The sequence below is a fragment of the Pristiophorus japonicus genome, chromosome 19 (genome assembly GCF_044704955.1).
Source record: "Pristiophorus japonicus isolate sPriJap1 chromosome 19, sPriJap1.hap1, whole genome shotgun sequence".
Classification (NCBI taxonomy): domain Eukaryota; kingdom Metazoa; phylum Chordata; class Chondrichthyes; family Pristiophoridae; genus Pristiophorus; species Pristiophorus japonicus.
This window is the reverse complement of record NC_091995.1, coordinates 88,719,373-88,739,188: the sequence shown is the minus strand read 5'-3', so window position 1 is coordinate 88,739,188 and position 19,816 is coordinate 88,719,373. Positions and strand designations below refer to the sequence as shown.

At 46.4% G+C, this 19,816-nt stretch overlaps 1 protein-coding gene and 1 non-coding gene across 3 annotated transcripts in view; one reads left to right on the top strand and one right to left on the bottom strand.

Moving 5' to 3' along the window:
- pold1 (polymerase (DNA directed), delta 1, catalytic subunit) overlaps positions 1-14,952 on the bottom strand; it is a 142,597-nt gene extending 127,645 nt beyond the window's left edge. The window contains exons 1-4 of one of the 2 annotated variants that reach the window (XM_070861771.1): positions 14,871-14,952; positions 10,774-10,975; positions 4,234-4,350; positions 275-415 (exon numbers count right to left, since the gene is read on the bottom strand). In XM_070861771.1, coding sequence (XP_070717872.1) covers positions 275-415; positions 4,234-4,350; positions 10,774-10,969 — 454 coding nt within the window. In that variant the 5' untranslated portion in view covers positions 10,970-10,975; positions 14,871-14,952. The other variant, XM_070861772.1, reaches the window with a different exon arrangement.
- A 243-nt stretch (positions 14,953-15,195) lies between these two features.
- On the top strand, positions 15,196-15,391 carry LOC139230787 (U2 spliceosomal RNA). The gene has a single exon (XR_011587994.1). It is a non-coding gene; the product is annotated as a U2 spliceosomal RNA (small nuclear RNA).
- The last annotated feature ends 4,425 nt before the right edge of the window (positions 15,392-19,816 follow it).

Below are 19,816 nucleotides of genomic sequence, written 5' to 3'. Positions count from 1 at the left end.
TGAGCACAAAATAGGCAATTTCACTCAGAGGGGCAAAAAGGATGGTTGGTTTGGGAGATTCAACAAATCCACACTGGTACAATTTGAGGTTGGGGTTGAGCACATTGTTGGGGCAAAATAGAGAGGACTTTACACTGCAGCTCGTGTGTGTTATATCTGACCTAGAGGTACTTGATGCTGACACTTGGCAACTAAAGTGGAAAGGGTGCTTCAGAACAGCATCAACAAACTGATAAAACTCTCTCCAAAAGTACTATGGTTTACAAAATCTTACCAGGTGGTGCTTGAACATAGAAGTAGGGCAGGAAACCATGCACGTGGCAGCAGACACTGTTTCCTTCCATTGTAATTCCAAACATTCGGGTAACAGGAACTGGCCCCTGTTTATTCCCAGGCATTCCAGCAACATAGGATCCTTCAAGAGAATGGAAATCACAGTTATTAAAAACAGACATTCATTTGCGGGAGCTTGCTGCATGCAAATTGGCTGCGGCGTCAACAGTGCCTACACCTCAGAATTAATTCATTTGCTATGAACCACTTTGGGACACCCTGGAGGTATGAAGGCACCACATTAAGGAAAGTTCATTAATTCTTTCTACTGACATCAATTAATCTACGAGAAGGAAAAGATCACACTTCCAAGTCACCACGCTCTAATGTTGTGCAATACAGTTCTTGTGTGATGCTCCATTGTATCACCTCAAATTTCTCCCTCCCATGTCAGACCTGTAGGCACCAGTCCTTCATCCCAATGTTATGCAGTTCAAACTGTTCTCACACAGCCATCACCTTTCACTGAAATCCTAGGCCTCCAGTGCCCTTGACTGAGTTTTACATGTCTACTATGAACCACTGCTGACAGACCTGTAACTAGCGGAACTTATGGTCAACAGCAACAACTTTGAACCTTCCTGTAAAGCATCAGATCTCAATGCCCTGAACTATTTCTGAAACATGCCTGAAATAAGCAAATCTGGTGAAGATCCACAGATAGTCAAATTCTAATCCTCTGAGACATCGCCAATATAGCTTGTGCACAAGCCTTTGTGACTCAGTGCTTTCTTAGTCAAATCCGCTAATGTACTGAAATTTTAGATCATCTGGCAATCATTGCAGAAGAATGTAAGAAATAGGATCAGGATTAAGCCATTCGGTCCCTCGAGCCTGCTCCACCATTCAATAAGATCATGACTGATCTTCGACCTCAACACCACTTTCCTGCCCTTTCCCCATATCCTTTGATTCTCCTAGAGTCCAAAAATCTATCTATCACAGCCTAGAATATACTCAACAACTTGGAATCCACAGCCCTTTGGGGCAGAGAATTCCAAAGATTCACAACCCTGAGTGAAGAAATTCCTCCTCATCTCAGTCTTAAACGGCCGACCCCTTTATCCTGAGACTATGACTCCTAGTTCTAGACTCTCCAGCCAGAGGAAACAGCCTCTCATCATCTATCCTGTCAATCCCCCTTAGAATTATATTTCAATGAGATCCCCTCTCATTCTTCTAAACTCGAGTGTATAGGCCCAATCTACTCAATCTCTTCTCACAGGACAGCCTTCTCATTCTATGGATCAATTGCCAGCAAGGATCAGGATAGAAGTACACGCTGCAGCAAATGTTAATGGAATGAGGGGCGAATTAATTAAGCAGGAGGCACTGCAGAGAAGACTCAGTTGAAGAAAATTTGAATATTTTTTAAACTGTGTTACATACCTTGGCTCGAATATTTCATAAGGAACACCAAGTGTAAGCTGAACCAGTGTACAGAATGGATGAACTAAGAAATGGAAATGGAGATAGAAACATAGAAAATAAGTGCAGGTGTAGGCCATGCGGCTCTTCGAACCTGCACCACCATTCAATATGATCATGGCTGATCATGCAACTTCAGTACCCCATTCCTGCTTTCTCTCCATACCCCTGGATCCCTTTAGCCGTAAGGGCCACATCTAACTCCCTTTCGAATAAATCTAACGAACTGGCCGCAACAACTTTCTGTGGTAGAGAATTCCACAGGTTCACAATTCTCTGAGTGAAGAAGTTTCTCCTCATCTCGGTCCTATATGGCTTTCCCCTTATCCTTAGACTGTGACCCCTGGTTCTGGACTTCAACATCGGGAACATTCTTCCTGCATCTAACCTGTCCAATCCTGTCAGAATTTTATATGTTTCTATGAGATCCCCTCTCATTCTTCTAAATTCCAGTGAATATAAGCCGAGTCGATCCAGTCTTTCTTCATATGTCAGTCCTGCCATCCCGGGAATCAGTCTGGAGAACCTTCGCTGCACTCCCCCAATAAGGAAGAAAAGCAGACTGGGCAAAGCCCAAAAGGGGGAAAAATGTCACATTTAGAAGGAATACACAAGAAAGTGTTCTCTACCACAGAAAGTTGTTGAGGCCAATTCACTAAATATATTCAAAAAGGAGTTAGATGTAGTCCTTACTACTAGGGGGAATCAAGGGGTATGGCGAGAAAGCAGGAATGCGGTACTGAAGTTGCATGTTCAGCCATGAACTCATTGAATGGCGGTGCAGTCTTGATGTGCCGAATGGCCTACTCCTGTGTCGTAATTTTCTATGATTCTAGTAGTTAGAGAGGGAGTAAATTCTCAAAGTAATATTGGTGGCGTAACAAGCTACTGAAGGGGAAATAGTTGAATTAATGTTCACCTGGAAGGAAAATAGTTCGCTATCCGATTATTGTGATATGAAAAGCATTTCAGAAATGTTATGATGTCAGCAAGGAGGTAGTAGTTAAGTTAAAAGGACTGAAGACTTGCAAATTCCTGAGCCAGATGGCATACATCGTAGGGTGCCGAAAGAGACTACGGAGGAAATTTGCCGAGCACTGGCTAGAGTAATGATAGAATCGGCAGGACGAGAAATATATTTAAAATGAGGAACAAATCTGAGCCAGACCCAAAGCACACAAAATATTAAGTTGTGCAGAAGCTTTATAAGCAACAGCCAGTAAGGATTTAGGAGGGGAGCAACCTGCTCAACAAACCTCGACTTCTTTCACAATGCTACAAATAAAACAGCCCCTACGATCAATGCTCCCATTAAACTGCGCGGCCGGGCAACGGTCTGGAGGTCCCTCAGCGGGTTTACAATGGAAAACCGCACATGCATGGAAATTTGAATGGGCCGCGCAGCCTGTTAAAGGGGCCATGCACCCAAAAAGAAATTAGCGGGAACGTTGCCTACAATCTCGTTTTTGACAATGGTCTACATGAAAGAAAGACTTGTATTTATATAGCATCTTTCACCACCTCAGGTCGTCCCAAAGCGTTTTACAGCCAATGAAGCATTTTTGAAATCCCTCCCAGAGATGTCCGTGCTCCTCTAATTCTACCCTCCAGAGTGTCCCTGATTATAACTGCTCAATGGTGGCTGTGCCTAAACTCTGAAATTCCCTGCCTAAACCTCTCCGCCTCTCTTTCCTCCTTCAAGACACCCCTTAAAACCTACCTCTTTGACCAAGCCCCTGCCCTAATTTCTACTTATGCGATACAAATTTGATAAAAATACTCCTGTGAAGCGCCTTGGGACGTTTCATTATGTTAAAGGTGCTATATAAAACTTGTTGTTGTAATAAACATGGCAGCCAATTTGCAGCACAGCAATCAGTAATGACATAATGAGCAGATAATCTACTAAGTTATCATGGTATGATGAATCAGATAAGATGAATCCGGGATATCGGTCAGCCAAACCAATAGAAGAGAATATAATTTTAAACTCTTCGAAAAATGTTCTTTACTCAAAAGATGACTACCTGATAGATCATCCCAAAAAGTGCTGGAATTAAAGAGGCGAGGGGATTGCAAGGTGTTGTTGGATGCTGGACTGGGCGTGTTGAAATACCACAGGGATGAGCTTGATAGACCAAGTGGCCTTTTCTCCTCCACTTTTTCTGATGGTCACAAAAGTGCCATTCACAATAAGACAGGAGGCGGCCATTCAGCCATTCAATTAGATTGTGGGTGATCTGCATCTTAACTCAGCCTACCTGCCTTGGCTCCATATCCCATAATATAATCTATACAGCTCAGTTTTGACATTTTCAATTGAGCCCCAGCCTTGGCAGCTTTTTGGTACAGGTTTGAGATGATGACACAAAGTCTAAAGGGGAGGGGGGAGGTTTGAATTCAAACTCCTTCAAGGTTCCTCCGAGCCCGAAGCTTTCTATTCCCCACCAACCCCTCGGTCCCATCACTTACCCACATAGTGCTCCAGCTCCACCTGCTGGAAGGTGACGGTATCTGCTTGAGAGTTGATCTTTGGTGCTGGCGGCCGCTGCCATTTATTGTTCGCAACCTTGGAAGAAAAAAGGTTCCCTGAAAGCAGGAACAAAAAAAAACACAGCTTTTAACATCTGATAATCCACAAATCAAACCAGACAGACAAAAAAGGCCCATCTGAATTGTAGGGGGAAGGAAACACAGTAGAGTTTAATAGAAATGATTCCCTTATTAAAGAAAATTTATATAGCGCCTTTCATGACTACAGCCAATGAAGCACATTTTGAAGTGTAGCCACTGTTGTAATGTGGTAAACATGGCAGCCAATTTGTACATACCAAGATCCCACAAACAGCAGTGAGATAATGACCTGATAATCTGTTTTTAGTGATGTTGATTGAGGGATAAATATTGGCCAGGACACTGGGGAGAACTCCCCTGCTCTTCTTCGAAATAGTGCCTAGGGATCTTTTACATCCACCTGAGAGCAGGTAGGGCCTTGTAACACATCACCCGAAAGACGGCACCTCCGACAGTGCAGCGCTCCCTCAGCACCGCACTGGGAGTATCAGCCAAGATTTTTGTGCTCAAGTCCCTGGAGTGGGACTTGAACCCACAGCCTTCTGACTCAGAGGTGAGAGTGCTATCCACTGAGCCACAGCTGACACCTATTATTATTTCATAGTATCAAATCGTCAGCGATCACTGGTTTATCTGCTGCCATGGCAATGATAATAGCCCAAGTTCATCTTTCACAGTCCAGAATGGTTCACCTTCTTCCAATTTTCTCACCTGCTCTTCTGCAGGTGCCACTACTTGCTCAGGTTCCAAGGGCATTAGAGGCTTTTTGGTCTCTTCGCCCAACCAGCCATTCCTCAGTTGCGAGGCTTGATAATGAATGCCAATCAGTTATTCGACAACAGAGGTCATCACAACCAAACCATATCCTGTCCTCACTTCAACATCCCCACAACACGCACTTTCCGGCAAGGTTCACAGGGCAATGAGGAAGCCTGTCTGATTTTTTTTTTTAAACCTCTCTCTCACGTAGAGTTCAGCTACGCCCCAAAGGCTGCACCACCCGAGTCCTGCTAACTCAGATGAATGCTCCACAGCCCCGTACAACAGACTGTACCTAAATTCAAATACCATTGGAAGATATTCACACACAAGTATTTCTCTCTCAACCCGAGAGGTGAATTTGTTACCCGAGCCTAATCTGCTAGATGCAAGAGAATGTTTTTAATTATGACAACACCCACAGTAAAATCATATGACAACACCCACTGTAAAATCAGTCATCGGAAATACTGGAGCGAAAAGACATTTGAGTATGGTCACGTTTTGAGATTTCTTTAGACCAATTTTTAAAAGAAATAATTGAAATGTACATTGAAATCTGTTTTTTTTTTAAAAAGACTTGCATTTATGTAGCAAATTTTAAAGTTTGCAGATGACCAGAAACTCCGAAATGTAAAGAAAAACTTGCATTTATATAACGCCTTTCACAACCACAGGACGTCTCAAAGCGCTTTACGTCAAATTAAGTGCTTTTGAAGTGTAGTCACTGTTGTAATGTAGGAAACATGGCAGCCAATTTGTGCATTCAATCCCACCAGTAGCAGTGTGATAATGACCAGATAATCTGTTTTTAGTGATATTGATTGAGGGATAAATATTGGCCAGGACACTGGGGATAACTCGCCCTGCTCTTCTTTGGAATAGTGCCATGGGATCTTTTACATCCACCTGAGAGAGCAGACGGGGCCTCGGTTTAATGTCTCGTCCAAAAGAGGGCACCTCCGACAGTGTAGCACTCCCTCAGTCCTGGCACTGGGAGGGTCAGCCTAGATTTTTGTGCTCAAGTCTCTGGAGTGGTACTTGAACCCACAATTTTCTGACTCAGAGTTGCAGGTGCTACTCACTGAGCCACGGCTGACACATAGCCACTGGCTTTCTTTCTTTTTGTTTTAAATTGTAATAAGCAAAGTGTATTCACACAAGTGTAATTTAAAGAAAAGCACCAAGGTGAAAGGTGGTTAAAATGTTGATGAACGAGGCATTAAAGTTGTTTCCCCAAAGATAAAAAAATTGAAGTGATTTGTTAGCCTGTCTTGGTAATCGATAAACCTCACACCCATTGTTTTGGAAGTTTCTGGTCTTGGACGCTCAGTTGGGGTTGCTTCTCGTAGACATAGAAACATAGAAAATAGGTGCAGGAGTAGGCCATTCGGCCCTTCGAGCCTGCACCGCCATTCAATGAGTTCATGGCTGAACATGTAACTTCAGTACCCCATTCCTGCTTTCTCGCCATACCCCTTGATCCCCCTAGTAGTAAGGACTACATCTAACTCCTTTTTGAATATATTTAGTGAATTGGCCTCAACAACTTTCTGTGCTAGAGAATTCCACAGGTTCACCACTCTCTGGGTGAAGAAGTTTCTCCTCATCTCGGTCCTAAATGGCTTACCCCTTATCCTTAGACTGTGACCCCTGGTTCTGGACTTCCCCAACATTAATAAGAACATAAGAACGTAAGAATTAGGAACAGGAGTAGGCCAGCTAGACCCTCGTGCCTGCACCGCCACCCAACAAGATCACGGCTGATCTGGCCGTGGACTCAGCTCCACTTACCCGCCCGTTCCCCATAACCCTTAATTCCCTTATTGGTTAAAAATCTATCTATCCGTGATTTGAATACATTCAATGAGCTAGCCTCAACTGCTTCCTTGGGCAGAGAATTCCACAGATTCACAACCCTCTGGGAGAAGAAATTCCTTCTCAACTCGGTTTTAAATTGGCTCCCCCGTATTTTGAGGCTGTATCCCCTAGTTCTAGTCTCCCCGACCAGTGGAAACAACCTCTCTGCCTCTATCCTGTTTATCCCCTTCATTATTTTAAATGTTTCTATAAAATCACCCCTCATCCTTCTGAACTCCAACGAGTAAAGACCCAGTCTACTCAATCTATCATCATAAGGTAACCCCCTCATCTCCGGAATCAGCCTACTGAATCGTCTCTGTACCCCCTCCAAAGTTAGTATATCCTTCCTTAAGTAAGGTGACCAAAACTGCACGCAGTACTCCAGGTGCGGCCTCACCAATACCCTTTACAGTTGCAGCAGGACCTACCTGCTTTTGTACTCCATCCCTCTCGCAATGAAGGCTAACATTCCATTCGCCTTCCTGATTACCTGCTGCACCTGCAAGCTAACTTTTTGGGATTTCATGCACAAGAACCCCCAGGTCCCTCTGCACCGCAGCATGTTGTAATTTCTCCCCATTCAAATAATATTCCCTTTTACTGTTTTTTTTTTCCCCCAAGGTGGATGACCTCACATTTTCCGACATTGTATTCCATCTGCCAAACCTTAGCCCATTCGCTTAACCTATCTAAATCTCTTTGCAGCCTCTCTGTGTCCTCTACACAACCCACTTTCCCACTAATCTTTGTGTCATCTGCAAATTTTGTTACACTACACTCTGTCCCCTCTTCCAGGTCATCTATGTATATTGCAAACAGTTGTGGTCCCAGCACCGATCCCTGTGGCACACCACTAACCACCAATTTCCAACCCGAAAAGGACCCATTTATCCTGACTCTCTGCTTTCTGTTAGCCAGCCAATTCTCTATCCATGCTAATACATTTCCTCTGACTCCACATACCTTTATCTTCTGCGTAACCTTTTGTGTGGCACCTTATCGAATGCCTTTTGGAAATCTAAATACACCACATCCATCGGTACACCTCTATCCACCATGCTCGTTATATCCTCAAATAATTCCAGTAAATTAGTTACACATGATTTCCCCTTCATGAATCCATGTTGCGTCTGCTTGATTGCACTATTCCTATCTAGATGTCCCGCTATTTCTCCCCTCTGGTTGTGAACACTGGGCGATAAAATAGCGATGGAAACACACCAGGACAGTCAAGTGTTTAAAATAAAAGCTGCTTGACAGGCTTTTGCCCAGAATCAGAAAGTCAGGATACAGGCAAGTTAAGCACAATGATCCACTGATCGAGGGAAAAATAGCATATTCATTGATGTGTATTATTATGCAAAGTCAAGTAATACTGATTAAAGTGATTGAGTCCGATCACAAGTGGGCCAATGTACTGATGATTCCAGTGTTCACCCCATTCACAACACCTCTGATAATAAGGTAGTCCAGACCAACTTTTAACAGGCCTTGGATGACATCCAGACTTGGGCTGACAAGTGGTAGATAACATTCACGCCACACATAAAAAATAGGAGTAGGAGCAGGCCATTTGGCCCCTCGAGCACAAGATCATGGCTGATCTGATCTTGGCCTCAACTCCTCTTCCCTGCCCACTCTCCATAACCCTTGACTCCCTTAGCGTACACCTGAGAGAGCAGACGGTGCCTCGGTTTAACGTCTCATCTGAAAGACAGCACCTCAGACAGTGCAACTCTCCCTGAGTACTGCACTGGGAGTGTCAGCCTAGATTTTTGTGTTCAAGTCTCTGGGGTGGGAATTGAACCCACAACCTTCTGACTCAGAGGCGAGAGCACTGCCCACTGAACCAAGGGGACATCTACGGCAGACCTAAGTTTGTAACGGTAACCCTTCCAGATGAAGGTCCCAGTTTCAATAACAGTTCTGTGATGAGCTGCCTGAACTCAGCTACAGCAGCAACAAGGGCTCTTCAATTAGCTCCAGTGGGCTAGGTCAGTGAAAAACCAGTCAGCCATTGCTACTGCTAATCTCTATTCTGTGCCAGTGTCGGAGAATACTGCCGCACAGAGATCAGAGGACATCACCTGCGAAGACCTCCATGATCGAACGGCTGGCTAACCTCACCGTCTAGGCTTATACATTGAGAATAATCATTTGGGTGAGATACTTATGATCTGTCAGTCCTCAGGGAACCGTACCCAACAACAACTTGTATTTATATAGCGACTTTAATATAATGAAACGTCCCAAGGCACTTCACAGGAGCATTATGAGAGGACAAATTTGACACCGAGCCGCACAAGTAGAAATTATGGCAGGCAAAGAGATAGGTTTTAAGGAACGTCTGGAAGGAGGAAAGAGAGGTAGAGAGGCGGAGAGGTTTAGGGAGGGAGTTCCAGAGCTTGGGGCCCAGGCAACAGAAGTACGGTCACCAATGGTTGAGCAAATATAATCAGGGATGCTCTCAAGAGGGCAGAATTAGAGGAGCGCATCGATCCTCCCAGGGGATTTGTAGGATCTTGCGGAGACATCATTGGTGGTATTTCTCCAGCGATTTGGTGTCTACTGTACATGGTCCATGTCTCTGAGCCATACAGGAGGGCGGGTATTACTACGGCCCTGTAGACCATGAGCTTGGTGGCAGTTTTGAGGGCCTCGACCAGGCCAACATCCCCAGCATTGAATACACTTGATCAGCTCCGCTGGGCAGGCCACATAGTTTGCATGCCAGACACGAGACTCCCAAAGCAAGCACTCTACTCGGAACTCGTCCACGGCAAACAAACCAAAGGCAGGCAGAGGAAACATTACAATGTTTCAAAGCTCTCAAAGCCTCCCTGATAAAGTGAGACATCCCCACTGACACCTGGGAGTCCCTGGCCATAAACCGCCCCAAGCGGAGGAAGTGCATTCGGGAGGGCGCTGAGCACCTCGAGTATCGTCGCCGAGAGCATACAGAAATCAAGCGCAGGCAGCGGAAGGAGCGTGCAGCAAACCAGGCTCCCTGCCCACCCTTTCCCTCAACGACTATCTGCCCCACCTGTGACAGAGACTGTGGTTCTTGTATTGGACTGTAAAGCCATCTAAGAACTTATGCTAAGAGTGGAAGCAAGTCTTCTTCGATTCCGAGGGACTGCCTTTGAATGAATGAATGAATGGAGAGGACCGCAGACATCTCGGGAGGTTGTGGGGCTGGAGGAGATTACAGAGATAGGGAGGGGCGAGGCCATGGAGGGATTTGAAAATAAGGATGAGAATTTTGAAATCGAGGCGTTGCTTAACCGGAAGCCAATGTAGGTCAGCGAGCACACGGGTGATGGGTGAGCGGGACTTGGTGCAAGTTAGGACACGGGCTGCCGAGTTTTGGATGACCTCTAGTTTACGTAGGGTAGAATGTGGAAGGCCGGCCAGGAGTGCGTTGGAATAGGCAAGTCTAGAGGTAACAAAGGCATGGATGAAGGCTTCTGCAGCAGATGAACTGAGGCAGGGGCGGAGACAAGCGATGTTACGGAGGTGGAAATAGGCGGCCTTAGTTATGCTGCGGATATGTGGTCGAAAGCTCAGCAAAGAGTCAGCACTTTCAACAAGGGGGTGAAAATGAGAAGAAAAATGTTTAGAAATAAATCAATGCTCCCACAATCATAGGTACGAGAGAAAAAAAATCAGGTCCATCTAGTTCATCTTCTACCATGCTGATATTCACGTGATCTAACAATAATGGAGCTGCTGACTAATCATAGCGATCAATCTCTTATCGATTAGTCCACAATAGACCCAGACCTTCACATCACAAGAAAGCAACCCACCACTTACCAATCGGAACCACATCATGTGACTGCTGCGCTTCCTTGGCATCCATCACCATTTCCGCCTCCACTTCATCAAGGTACGCCAGCTCCTCTTCAAACTGCGAAGGTACCTCCTCGTCCCAATCTCCACGCAGCCGCTTCGCCTGCGACTGTTTGCCGTCCCCACTGCCGCCGAGCATCTTCTTTCTTGTGGCCTCCATATTTATCTACATATTTTTTTTTTTTAAAAAAGACATTGCAGGTCAGCTTGGGAGTGGTTGGGTGCATTAAAAAGAACTTGCATTTATATAGCGCCTTTCACAACCTCAGGACGTCCCAAAGCGCTTTACAGCCAATGAAGTACTTTTGAAGTATAGTCACTGTTGTGTTGTGGTATGCTTCACATCAATATACCAATCTGCACAACTTCAAGGAGTTATGGTAATAGTAATAGGGGCATTTTGCATTCAGCTAAGTGTTTACCTTATTCTGCCTGTTTAACACACCCTGCAGAATCATATACGAAAGGATATACTTGCTTTGGAGGCAGTTCAGATAAGGTTCACGAGGTTGTTTCCGGAGATGAGGGGGTTGGGCCTCTACTCATTGGAATTCAGAAGAATGAGAGGTGATCTTATCGAAATGTATAAGATTATGAGGGGGTTTGACAAGATGGATGCAGAGAGGATGTTTCCACTGATGGGGGAAGACGAGAACTAGGGGGCATGATCTTAGGATAAGGGATCGCCCATTTAAAACTGAGATGAGGAGAAATTTCTTCTCTGAGGGTTGTAAATCTGTGGAATTCGCTGCCTCAGAGAGCTGTGGAAGCTGGGTCATTGAATAAATTTAAGATAGAAATAGACAGTTTCTTAAATGAAAAGAGGATAAGGGGTTATGGGCAACGGGCAGGGAAGTGGAACTGAGTCCATGATCAGATCAGCCATGATCTTATTGAATTATGTAAATGTTCTTATGTAAATTTACGACACGGAAGGAGGCCATTTTGCCCATCGTGTCCGCGCCGGCCGACAAACAGCCACCCAGCCTAATCCCACTTTCCAGTTTTTGGTCCGTAGCCCCGCAGGTTACAGCACTTCAAGTGCACCTCCAAGCACCCCTTAAATGAAGTGAAGGTTTCTGCCTCTATCATCCTTTCAGGCAATGAGTTCCAGACCCCCACCACCCTGTTGGAACCCTTGACTCCTTGGCTTCAGAATGATCCATTTGCAGAATTACATGGAAAGTACAGCACAGAAACAGGCCATTCAACACAAGTAGTCTGTGCCGTTGTTTACGCTCCAGACGAGCCTCCTCCCACCTCTCTTTATCTAACCCCATCAGCATATTCTTCTATACCTTTCTCCCTCCCGTGTTTATTTAGCTTCATAAAATATGTGTCCACCTCCTGTGGCAGTGCTCATGGGGAAACAAGAGCAAGTGTCGATGGCAGGGAAAGCAGAGTTGGATGAAGTAGTGGGGAAGATAACTGGACCAGTATATGCAGATGTAATTCAGTCTCCATTTTCAAGTTGTACTCTGTTCTTAGTTTTAGATTTGCATTAGAATTTCCTATGTCAACATTCACAAAGCAAATTGCCTTGTCACACTGTAATTATACCACACACACTATGATGTGTTATTTTATAACAACAGAGCATTATACAGTGCATTATTATAAATAAGAACATAAGAATTAGGAGCAGGAGTCGGCCAAACAGCCCATCGAGCCTGCTCCGCCATTCAATAAGATCATGGCTGATCTGATCTCGGGCTCAGCTCCACTTCCCAGCCTGCTCCCCATAGCCCTTCACTCCCTTATCGATCAGAAATCTGTCTATCGCCACTTTAAATATGTTCAATGACCCAGCCTCCACAGCTCTCTGGGGCACAGAATTCCACAGATTTACGACTCTTTGAGAAAAGAAATTCCTCCTCATCTCAGTTCTAAATGGGAAACCCCTTTTTCTTCTAATTATACTTCTACGGTGAAGCTGTGGCCATTTGGCTCCACACAGGAGTGTAATCAACACAAAATTTGACATTGAGCCAAAGGTGACGATATTAGGACAGGCAAACAAAAGCTTGGTCAAAGAGATAGGTTTTGAGGAACGCTTAAAGGAGGGTTTTCGGGGGGAATTCCAAAGCTTAGGAACCGGACGACTGAAGACACGGCCACCAATGATCGAGCAAAGAGAGTAGAAAGGCCAGAATTAGAGGAGCGCAGAGATCTCGGAGGGTTGCGAGGTTGGAGGAGGTTACAGAGATAGGGAAGGCGAGGCCATGGAGGGATTTGATAATAAAAAAAAATCTGTTCAAAAAGTAAGACTTGCATTTATATAGCGTCTTTCCGTCCCAAAGTTCTTAACAGCCAATGAAATACTTTTTGAAGCACGTTTAATGTTGTAAAGCAGGAAATGCAGCAGCCAATTTACATGCAGCAAGCTCCCATAAATAGCTGTAAAAAGGAAAACTTGCATTTATATAACACCTTACACGACCACCAAACGTCTCAAAGCGCTTTTACAGCCAATGAAGTACTATTGGAGTGTCGTCAGTGTTGTAATGTGGGAAATGTGATAATGATCATATCGGGGTTTTTTTTGGTAAATGATGTTGGTCAAGGAATAAATATTGGCCAGAGCACCGGAGAGAACTCTTCTTCGAAATCGCAACCGTGGGATCTTTCACGTCCACCCGAGAGAGCAGACGGGGGGGGGGGGGGGTGGGGGGCCTAAGTTTAACATCCCACAGAAACTTATAACATTCTGACAGGACTGGACAGATTAGATGCAGGTAGAATGCTCCCAATGTTGGGGAAGTCCAGCACCAGGGGTCACAGTCTCAAATAAGGGGTAAGCCATATAGGACCGAGATGAGAAACTTTTTCACCCAGAGAGTTGTGAACCTGTGGAATTCTCTGCCACAGAAAGTTGTTGCGACCAGTTCGTTGGACATATTCAAAAGGGAGTTAGATGTGGCCCTTATGGCTAAAGGGGTCAGTCGGTATAGAGAGAAGGCAGAGTGGGGTACTGAAGTTGCATGATCAGCCATGATCATAATGGTGGTACAGGCTCAAAGAGCCGAATGGCCTGTTCCTGCAACTATTTTCTATGTTTCTATCTCTCATCGGGAAGACGGCACCTCAGACAGTGCAGCACTCCCTCAGCGGTGCACCGGGAGCGTTGGGGTAGATGGTGCGCTCGGATCTCTGGAGTGGGGTTGCGAACCCACGAACTTCTGACTCAGAAGCGAGAGGGCGCTGCCCAACAGCTGACTGTATAGAAAAAGGGAGGGCAGGCAGGGGGGAGCGAGGGAGTGGGCCAATTTTGTGGGTGAGGGGCAATTGCTCCAGGGGCAGCCCTGGACACCCAGCCAACAGGGGTGATGATGGGATGGCAGAGCATCACCAGAGCAACGTCTCCTCCAATGGAGCGAGACCCCCGCTGCCGGACCCCCCACCCCCTCCTCATCACTTTCCTCTTCCCCTCCTCCTTCCTCCCCACCTCCCTGCCTTCTCCTCCCCCCTCCTTTTTCCCACTTCCTCCTTCCCCTCTCCCTCCTTTTTCCCACTTCCTCCCTCCTTTTTCCCACTTCCTCCCTCCTTTTTCCCCCTTCCTCCATCCCCCCCACCTTCTTTCTCCCCTTCCCTCCTTTTTCCTCCCTCCCTTCTTTACCCCTCTTCCCACTCCACCCCTTCCTTCCCCCCCCCCTTACCCCTATCCCCCCCCCCTTACCCCTATCCCCTCCCTTCTTAGCCCCATCCCCTCCCTCACCCCCCTCCTCCTCCCCTCAGGGGACGGGGGAAGCCCCCAACAGTTTCTGTAAGTCTGACGGGGGGGGGGGGAAAGAGTGAAAGTTTGGCATCTGCCGGGCGGGAGAGGATGGTGGGGAGGCTACCTCTGAATATTCACTGGGGAGGAAAGAGTCTCTTCTCAACTCACTGCTCCGCCTGGGCCTAGCGAAGCCGAGCCCTTCGATTTCACCTCAGACACCCACCCTCTGCCCCTTCGGCTGCTCGAGCTAAATCCAAAAGGCCAGCAAGAGGAGTTGCGGCACCGGCCGATCCTCAGGCTCCGGCTGTCGGTGTAGGCCTCAGGCCTCGGTTTCTTTTTTTTTTACCTCAGCTCGCTGACTCGTGCTCCTTCGCCTCAACCGCCAACCTTGACGATTCCCGCCCCCCTGGTTACCGCAGCAACCGCAGAGCGGCTGACACGATTGGCTGAGAGGGAGAGCACAGGGCGGTGTTGATTGGTCGAATCGACAGCGCTGATTGGTTGACGCGACAACGCTGATTGGTTGACGCGACAGCACTGATTGGCTGACAGCAGAACGGCGTTTTCATTGGCCGAGAGCAGCCAACGCTGATTGGCTGCAGACTTTCCCACCACGGATCGGCCCAGTTGCTGCTTACTCTCACAGAGGATACTACTACAACAACAACTTGTTCGCTTCTCGGCCTTTTGGCTAAGATCAAGTGTAGTACCGTTTCTGACCAGCCACCATGACCTCCGGGTGGTTTCTCCCTGGTCAGGAAGGTATATGCTTGCATTTTTGGAAACAGGAGGTGGGTGGGGAGGTTTGACCCATCCACCTCCACGGAGGTGTGTGTGGGGGACCTGACCCATCCACCTCCACGGAGGTGTGTGTGGGGGACCTGACCCATCCACCTCCACGGAGGTGTGTGTGGGGGACCTGACCCATCCACCTCCATGGCACGAACCTGGTATTGCAGTACTTCCAGGAACGGTGCAGTGGCTCTCGGCCTTTTGGCTAAGAGCATTGGTGCAGAGTGATCCTTGGCATGTGCAAGGTGACCTCTGGCGTTTGTGATTTGACAAAGAATTGGAACGATTGGCTACGAATTTATAAAAAAAAACTTGTATTTATATAGCGCCTTTAACATAGTAAAATGACCCAAGGGGCTTCACGAGAGTTTTTTAACACTTGGGGAGCAGGCAGGGAAGTGGAGCTGAGTCCATGATCAGATCAGCCATGATCTTATTAAATGGCGGAGCAGGCGCGAGGGGCCTTATGGCCTACTCCTGCTCCTATTTCTTATGTTCTTATGTTCTAAAAACAAATACAGCACAGAAGGAGGCCATTCTGCCCATCGTGCCTACGCTAGCTCTTTAAACGAGCAGTTCCACTCCTGCAAATTTCCCCCCTTTCAATTATTTATCCAATTACATAGAAACATAGATAGAAACATAGAAAATAGGTGCAGGAGTAGGCCATTCGGCCCTTTTATTTTTTAATTACCTTTTGAAAGTTATTATTGAGTCTGCTTCCACCCGCCTTTCAGGCAGCACATTCCAGATCATAACTTTTTTTTTCCCCTCATGTCGCCAATTACTTTAAATCTGTGTCCTCTGCGTACTGACCCTCCTGCCACTGAAAACAGTTTCTCCTTATTTACTCTTATCAAAATAATTCCTGGATTACAACAGTGACTTCACTTCAAAAAGTGTTTCATTGGCTGTTAAGCACTTTGGGGCGTCCGGTGGATATATTCAAGAGGGATATATTCAAGAGGGAGTTAGATAAGGCCCTTATGGCTAAGGAGATCAAGGGGTATGGAGAGAAAGCAGGAAAAGGGTACTGAGGGAATGATCAGCCATGATCTTATCGAATGATGATGCAGGCTCGAAGGGCCGAATGGCCTACTCCTGAATCTATTTTCTATGTTTCTATGTGAAAGGTGCTATATAAATGCAAGTCTTTCTTTCAAAACCCTTCATAATTTTTAACACCTCTATCAAATCACTTTACCTTCTCTGCTCCAAGGAGAACAATCTCAGATTCTCTTAACACAAAAGGAAAATACTGCGGATGCTGGAAATCTGAAGTAAAAAAAACGAAATTGCTGGAAATACTCAGCAGTATCTGTGACGAGAGAAACAGAGTTACCGTTTCAGGTCGGTGACTCTTCGTCAGAACTCGGAAAAGGTTAGAGATGTAACAGGTTTTAAGCAAGTGTAGAGGCAGGGAAGGGAGCTGAGGGGAGGAAAGAACAAGGGAAGATTGTGATAGGGTGGAAGGTAGGAGAGATTAAATAACAAAAGGGATGATGGTGCAAGGCAAAAGGAGATGGTAATGCGGCAAGTTAAGAGACAAAAGATGAGTCTAGATAGGGTGTAAATAGAAATAGCAGATCATCAACAGCTGCCATGGGAAAGTGAGGAAAAAAAGAGAAAAAAAATTAGGGACAGGGACTATGGTCTTGTAGGAAATTATTGAACTCAATGTTGAGTCCAGAAGGCTGTAAAGTGCCTAACAGAAAGATGAGGTGCTGTTCCTCGAGCTTACGTTGAGCTTCATTGGAACAGTGTAAAAAGCCGAGGACGGAGAGGTCAGAGTGGGAGTGGAGCGGGGATTTAAAGTGACCTGAAGTAATGGGACAAGTAAAGGAAAGATGGGTCCCGAGGAGCTGTAAATGGGAATAGCAGAATGATTACCAAAAGCTAATACAAAAGCAAAATACATGCGGCTGCTGGAATCTGGAATAAAAACAGAAAATGCTGGAAATCTCAGCAGGTCAGGCAGCATCTGTGGAGAGGAAGCAGAGTTAACTTTTCATCGAACCGAAACTGATTACCAAAAGCCACTGTCCAAAAAAAATGGAGGCAGAGGGTATGATCTGAAATTGTTGAACTCAATGTTGCGGCTGTAAGACGGTAAAGTGCCGAATAGAAAGATAGAATACAAGAGCAGGGAAGTTATGTTAGAACTGTATACAGCACTAGTTAGGCCACAGCTTGAGTACTGCGTGCAGTTCTGGTCACCACATTACAGGAAGGATGTGATTGCACTAGAGAAGGTGCAGAGATTTATGAGGATGTTGCCAGGACTGGAAAACTTTAGCTATGAGGAAAGATTGGATAGACTGGGGTTGTTTTCCTTGGAACAGAGGAGGCTGAGGGGAGATTTAATTGAGGTACATAAAATTATGAAGGGCCTAGATAGAGTGTATAGGAAGGACTTATTTCCAGAAGCAGAGGGGTCAATAACCAGAGGGCATCGATTTAAAGTAGTTGGTAGAAGGATTAGAGGGGAGTTGAGGAAACATTTTGTCACCCAGAGGGTGGTGGGGGTCTGGAACTCACTGCCTGAAAGGGTGGTAGAGGCAGAAACTCTCACCACATTTAAAAAGTACTTGGATACTTGCACTTAAAGAGCTGTGACCTACAGAGCTATGAATCTAGTGCTGGAAGGTGGAATTAGGCTGGGTAGCTCTTTTTCGACCGGCACAAACATGATGGGCTGAAATGGTCATAATTTTCTATGATTCTATGAGATGCTATTCCTCGAGATTACATTGAGTCCAATTGCCCGTTCTGGTAGACACCCGCCCCCCCAAAAGAGAGGAGGTTGGGAACCCTAGCCAGGGCCTCAGTTTAACACCTCATCCAATACACAGCACAGCACTCCCTCAGTACTGCACTGGCAGTGTCAGTCTAATTTGTGTGCTCAACATTTCTGGAGTGGGGCTTGAACCCACAACCTTTTTTATGCAGAGCCAAAACTGCTACCCATTGAACAAACACCTTGCAGACAAGTCTGTTACAGATCAACTGTGGAGAACCACATAACAGCTGAATGTGAGGCAAGACGATAGTCCAAAACAGCAGTGAATGAAATGGGTTGCCTCATGTGCCAATAGGAACAGGAGACTCTAACTAAGTAACAGGTAGCTTTAGGTGCATAGAAGCTCAACGCAGCTTGTGGGTGTCAGAGTCCCGGTGTTATAGGGAGTTTTCTGTTTCTCTGTACAGCAGACAATAATGAAATACAACCTGTTGACAATGCGAACCAGTTTGACAGGAATGGGTGATATCACAGAAGTCCCTTCCAGGTTAAAGCAATTTACCATCAGTAATTCAACAATTTGAACAAAGTAAGTGTGGTTTATGCAGGGTCTGTGAAACAGGGCACTGCTACTGGATATCTGCAAGCTGGTGTCAGGAGATGGGGTAATCCAAGCTCTAGATTTACCCTCCTCCACCCCCCCCCCCACCCCGTGTGGAAAACCCCCGACCTCTGCTCAGCGCCTCTCTCGACAGTGTGGCCTAGATAGGGAACTCGAGCTGGGAAGTGAAAGTCCAAGCCTGCACCTACAAGACCAGGCACAGCTCATTAATATACAGTCAGACCCGATTGTAGTACTATTGTCCTCCAGTATGGCTCAGAGACATGGACCATGTACAGTAGACACCTCAAGTCGCTGGAGAGATACCACCAACGATGTCTCCGCAAGATCCTACAAATCCCCTGGGAGGACAGATGCACCAACATCAGCGTCCTCGGCCAGGCCGACATCCCCAGCATTGAAGCGCTGACCACACTCGACCAGCTCCGGTGGGCAGGCCACATTGTCCGCATGCCTGACACAAGACTCCCAAAGCAAGCGCTCTACTCGGAACTCCTACAAGGCAAACGAGCCAAAGGTGAGCAGAGGAAACGTTACAAGGACACCCTCAAAGCCTCCCTGATAAAGTGCAACATCCCCACTGACACCTGGGGGTCCCTGGCCAAAGACCGCCCTAAGTGGAGGAAGTGCATCCGGGAGGGCGCTGAGCACCTCGAGTCTCGTCGCCGAGAGCGTGCAGAAACCAAGCGCAGGCAGCAGAAGGAGCGTGCGGCAAACCAGTCCCACCCATCCTTTCCCTTCAACCACTGTCTGTCCCAGCTGTGACAGGGACTGTGGCTCTCGTATTGGACTGTTCAGCCACCTAAGGACTCATGTTAAGAGTGGAAGCAAGTCTTCCTCGATCCCGAGGGACTGCCTATGATGATGACTATTGCACTACACCTCGACAGATAGGTACAGGCAATGGGCTTCCACTTCCTGCTACATAAACCACACACACTCCGTTTTGTAACATCCAAACCTGTGTTCTTGCTGCCAATGCTGACAGAGTTCCTGGCTCATTGAGAAACAGCTGTGACAATGCAGTTCAAAAGGCAATTTTATTTTGGCACGGTAATGCTAATCCCAGAGGCATGTGAAGAAGAAAAACTCTGCACTTCGGATGGCATCCAAAAAGACCTGTGTTTAGACAGCATCT